This window comes from Rhinatrema bivittatum, chromosome 13 (genome assembly GCF_901001135.1).
Source record: "Rhinatrema bivittatum chromosome 13, aRhiBiv1.1, whole genome shotgun sequence".
Lineage (NCBI taxonomy): Eukaryota > Metazoa > Chordata > Amphibia > Gymnophiona > Rhinatrematidae > Rhinatrema > Rhinatrema bivittatum.
In genome coordinates, this window is record NC_042627.1 from 2,100,851 (window position 1) to 2,105,509 (window position 4,659).

Sequence of the window (4,659 nt, forward strand, 5' to 3'; positions counted from 1 at the left end):
GCACAATAAAGCTCTGGAATTTGTTGCCAGAGGATGTGGTTAGTGCAGTTAGTGTAGCTGGGTTCAAAAAAGGTTTGGATAAGTTCTTGGAGGAGAAGTCCATTAATGGCTATTAATCAATTATACTTAGAGGCGGATTTTAAAAGCCCTGCGCGCCGGCGCGCGTAAGTCCCGGGGCTTTCGAAAAGGGGTGGGAGAGGGCGTGTCCGGGGGCGTTCCCGAAATGGCGCAGCATTTCGGGGGCGTGCCGCGGCATTTCGGGGGCGAGCCTGGGGCATGGCGCCGGCCCGGGGACATGGTCGAGGCCTCCGGACCTGCCCCCGGGACCCGGAGGACAGAGCGGGGCTGCCAGCTGGTGCGCGCAAAGTTACGCTTGCTTTCAGCAGGCGTAACTTTGCCGACAAAGGTAGGGGGGGGTTAGATAGGGCCGGGGGGGTGGGTTAGGTAGGGGAAGGGAGGGGAAGGGAGGGAACAGGCAGCTCCGCTGGGCTCAGCGCGCGCAGGTTGCACAAATGTGCACCCCCTTGCGTGCGCTGACCTGGATTTAATAAGATACGCGCAGCTACACGCGTATCTTATTAAATCCAGCGTACTTTTGTTCACGCCTGGTGTGCGAACAAAAGTACGCAATCACATATTTTTTAAAGATCTACCCCTTAGGGAATAACCACTGCTATTAATTGCATCAGTGGCATGGGATCTTCTTAGTGTTTGGGTACTTGCCAGGTTCTTATGGCCTGGATTGACCACTGTTGGAAACAGGATACTGGGCTTGATAGACCTTCGGTCTGACCCAGTATGGCATTTTCTTATGTTCTTATATGGGGTCGGACTTGGTCTACTTTCGGGCCTCCCCGTTATGCGAGGCTTTCATGCATCAAGCATGAGCCAGTTCTAACTTTCCAAGGCAAATTTACAAATGCATGTTGATATCGTAAACAATAGATTAGAATTGGATCCTGCATGTTTTGGGTTCTGTAGCCTTACACTGTTCTCTCTTTTTCTGCATTACTCATATACTTTGATTCAAGGACAAATCACTACATTCACCACAAACTTAGAGTTATAGTTAGTATCATATTTTATTTTTTCCCTTACTGTGATATCAGATCGATCCATTCATCCCCTACTATTGTCAACTTACATAAATCATAGTTATTACAACTGCTATGTTGACCCCGCTGGCTCCGTTATTCTTCTCCCAAGTACAGGGAATGCACCACGTGATCTCTGATGTTATGACCACATGCGTAAGTGAACATGAGAATGTCTTTAAAAACTGACTACATTGTCATTATATGCCAATGCTTAGAAATTATTGATCTTACTTCATTTGATCTATGAAAGTATGGTAAAACACAAGTTGTCCTCTCATCCTTTTGTTTATTTCTATACTGCAATAACTGCTCCCTATCTGAATAAAGGGCTCTCAAAAATGCATGCTTAATTACTGTCTTGGGATTCACCCACTATAAGTCAATGTTGATGACAAGTCATTGCATAGGGATGTGCAGCAGGGACGGATTCGTCCCATTCGGTATTCGGATTCATCAGGATCCAAATCCATTGCATCTGTTCTTGTGATATTTAGTGCATTTTGATAAATCCAGGCCTTAGAGAGCTCTTTACTTGGATAGGGAGCAGTTATTGCCACATAAGGAAATAAATGAGGGCTGGATAACTCTCCTGCCCCAAAAATGTTTTCTGGAGTGATAGCCCCAGTTGTGTCTACCTCAGCCCAGCTGTATATGCCCAGGCCCCACAATTTTCTTTTCAGTGAAACAGCAGGATTGTAGGACCTCAGAGGTATTTTTTTAATTTGTTTTTTTCAGTTCAAGAAATTAATGAAGCCAAAAAAATTAAATACTAAACAATCCAGAAAATGAAACTCCCCTCCCAAAAATGAAAAAATGAACAGAAATTAAAACTTTTTGCACATTCCTAAGAGGTATAATACAGACTTAATATATATTTAAAAAATCACAAGTCAATGTCTCTAATCCATGAAGATGAATTGTATTTAAAAAATAAATCTATTTCTTCTCACAGCATAGGATTTGAGTATTATAATCACCACTGTGCACACGAGATACCAGCTTGTAAAGGACAGAACACCTCAAGTCTTACAGTTTCAAGTTGAAAAAAAAAAAGAACTCATATTCAATCCATGAAGATGCCAGCTGGGATAGGCTTGTTAAAAATATGCTTCAACTTTATTGGTCTTGCGCCTATTTTGTTCTTTCTATCCTAGTCCCAATCAGTCTAGTTTCAGTGATGTTACTGACATGCCTCGAGTAGAAAGAAATCTCTGCATTTTGCTTGCCCCATAGACTTGAATGTGATCCAGAAATGAATAAAAATGATTTTTAGGGGCACTATCTATTCATTTTCTTTTCAGTGAAACTAAACTAACATGCCCTATTTTGTTCCAAATAATCCATTTTTTTTTTCAGATGAATGCATATCCCTACTGAATATTCAGCAGAATATACACAGGGAAGAGTTCCACTGAATATACCTCAATCAAGTTATCCGGGCAATCTTACGGCAAATATATTTATTTATTTTATCAGACTAACCCAGCTAACGTTATGCCCTGCCCAGAAAAAGTGAAACTCCGCCAACGCTGCATCTTTGTAAGCAAGTAAAGGAATGTGTGGGAAATCAGTCGCCAATGTAAAACAGACTTGTTGAGGACTGGGAGGAGGGAGGATATACTTAAATCTTAGGTTTTGTTCAAATAACTTCAACAGTTTGAATATTGATTTTCAAAAGTTCTTAATTGTTTTCCCTTTATGCTCTGTTAGCCAGTACTTGTTCTGAATATCTTAGTTAATTTATTTATTTGCATATCTAGCTTGCCAGCTTGAAAGGATTTGATGATATATATAGCGTGGGTTGCTAGCGCCATTCTATTCTATACCCTATACTGTTTACTATTTTAGGCATTGAATCCCACAGATTCAGAAAACTCGGGACAGATGGCACCTGGTGTCTAGTTTACTACTTTAGAAATATTCTTGCATCCGTGCATGGTTCAAAGTTGTCTGTATATCATGGGTCCCAATCCTATTACCTTTTTCCAGCAATTAATATGTGCTTCATGAATTAAGTGAAAGGTAAAAAATAGGATCTGGTACAATATGTGCCAATTAGATTTCTGTGTAGGCAAAATCACTGCTATTTTAAGGAATAAAGACAATATTAGACAAATGTTAATTGTGAGTCGACCTAACAGAATTCAATGTTTCATTAAAAAATAATGTATCTATCATTTTCCTCATGGCTCTTTTGACTTCCTGGTTCCTGAGGCTATAAATCAGTGGGTTTAGCATAGGAATCACCAATGTATAAATTACAGCCACCACCCTGTCTTGGTTCAGAGAATAGCTAGATTTGGGTCTCATATACATAAAAAGAACTGTCCCATAAAATAAGGTGACACAAACAAAGTGGGAGGCACAAGTGGAGAAGGCTTTATATCTCCCCTCTGCTGAGCGAATCTTCAGGATGGCAGAAAGGATGTAAGTGTAAGACAAGAGGATCACCAAAATTGAGGAAAGAGTCACAGAGCCAGCTAAAGTAGAAAGCAGGATCTCATTAATGAAGGTGTCAGTGCAGGAAAGTTTCATCAGAGGTGGAATATCACAGAAGAAATGGTTGATCTCATTGGACCTGCAAAAAGACAACTGGAAGGCACAAACTGTTTGAATGAATGAATTGATAAAGCCTCCTAGATAGGAAGCAACTAATAAGAGAATACAGAGTCTCTTAGTCATGACCACCGAATAAAGCAATGGGTTGCATATGGCCACATAACGATCATAAGCCATCACTGCCAGCAGAAAACTTTCTGTACCTCCCAGGGCAACAAAAAAATAAAATTGTGCTGCACAGCCAAGATAGGAGATGTTTTTCCTCTCTGATAAGAAGTTTACCAATGCTTGTGGGGCAATGTCTGAGGAATAGCAGAAATCTATGATGGACAGGTTTCGGAGGAAGAAGTACATGGGTGTATGAAGATGAGGATCCTTCCAAATCACTAGTATGATGCTGAGATTTCCAAGAAAGGCTATCAAATATAACATCAGAAACATTACAAATAGCAAACTCTGCAGATGGGGAACATCACTGAATCCTAAGAGAAGGAACTCATTCATTGAGATGTTTACATTTGCCATTGAATCGATGTGCAGACTGATAAGAGCTGAAACAAAAAAAGGATCATATTGAACAAGATGCTTTTATGACAAACATGATTGTAAGAAAGGTAGTGCAGCATATTACATAAAGCAGAGACTCCATAATAGAGATGTGAATCGTGTCCTCGATCGTCTTAACGATCGATTTCGGCTGGGAGGGGGAGGGAATCGTATTGTTGCCATTTGGGTTTTAAAAATATCGTGAAAAATCGTTAAAATCGTGAGCCAACCCCCTAAAACCCACCCCGACCCTTTAAATTAAATCCCCCCCCCTCCCGAACCCCCCCCCCCCAAATGCTTTAAATTACCTGGGGATCCAGCGGTGGACCAGAACGGCGGCGGTCCGGAACGGCCCCCTCAATTGAATCCTTTTGTCTTCAGCCGGCGCCATTTTGCAAAATGGCCGCTGCAAAATGGCGGCGGCCATAGACAAAAACGATTCGACGCAGGAGGTCGT

General features: G+C 41.4%; 1 protein-coding gene across 1 annotated transcript; it reads right to left on the reverse strand.

The window, feature by feature from the left end:
• Window positions 1–946: 946 nt before the first annotated feature.
• LOC115075286 (olfactory receptor 5I1-like) lies at window positions 947–4,181 on the reverse strand. The gene is made up of 2 exons (XM_029575577.1): window positions 3,272–4,181; window positions 947–1,005 (listed from the first exon to the last, which is right to left on the reverse strand). Exons 1-2 carry the CDS (start codon window positions 4,179–4,181, stop codon window positions 947–949), a joined length of 969 nt encoding a protein of 322 aa, XP_029431437.1.
• Between the last annotated feature and the right edge of the window lie 478 nt (window positions 4,182–4,659).

What these genes read in the sequence shown, in the direction of transcription:
- LOC115075286 (XM_029575577.1), bottom strand. Translation starts at nt 4,181, where the DNA reads ATGGCAAATGTAAACATCTCAATGAATGAGTTCCTTCTCTTAGGATTC. An exon ending in AAGAGCCATGAGGAAAATGA is followed by an intron (nt 1,006 to 3,271) that starts TAGATACATTAT and finishes TATGAGTAATGC; the next exon opens with AGAAAAAGAGAGAACAGTGT.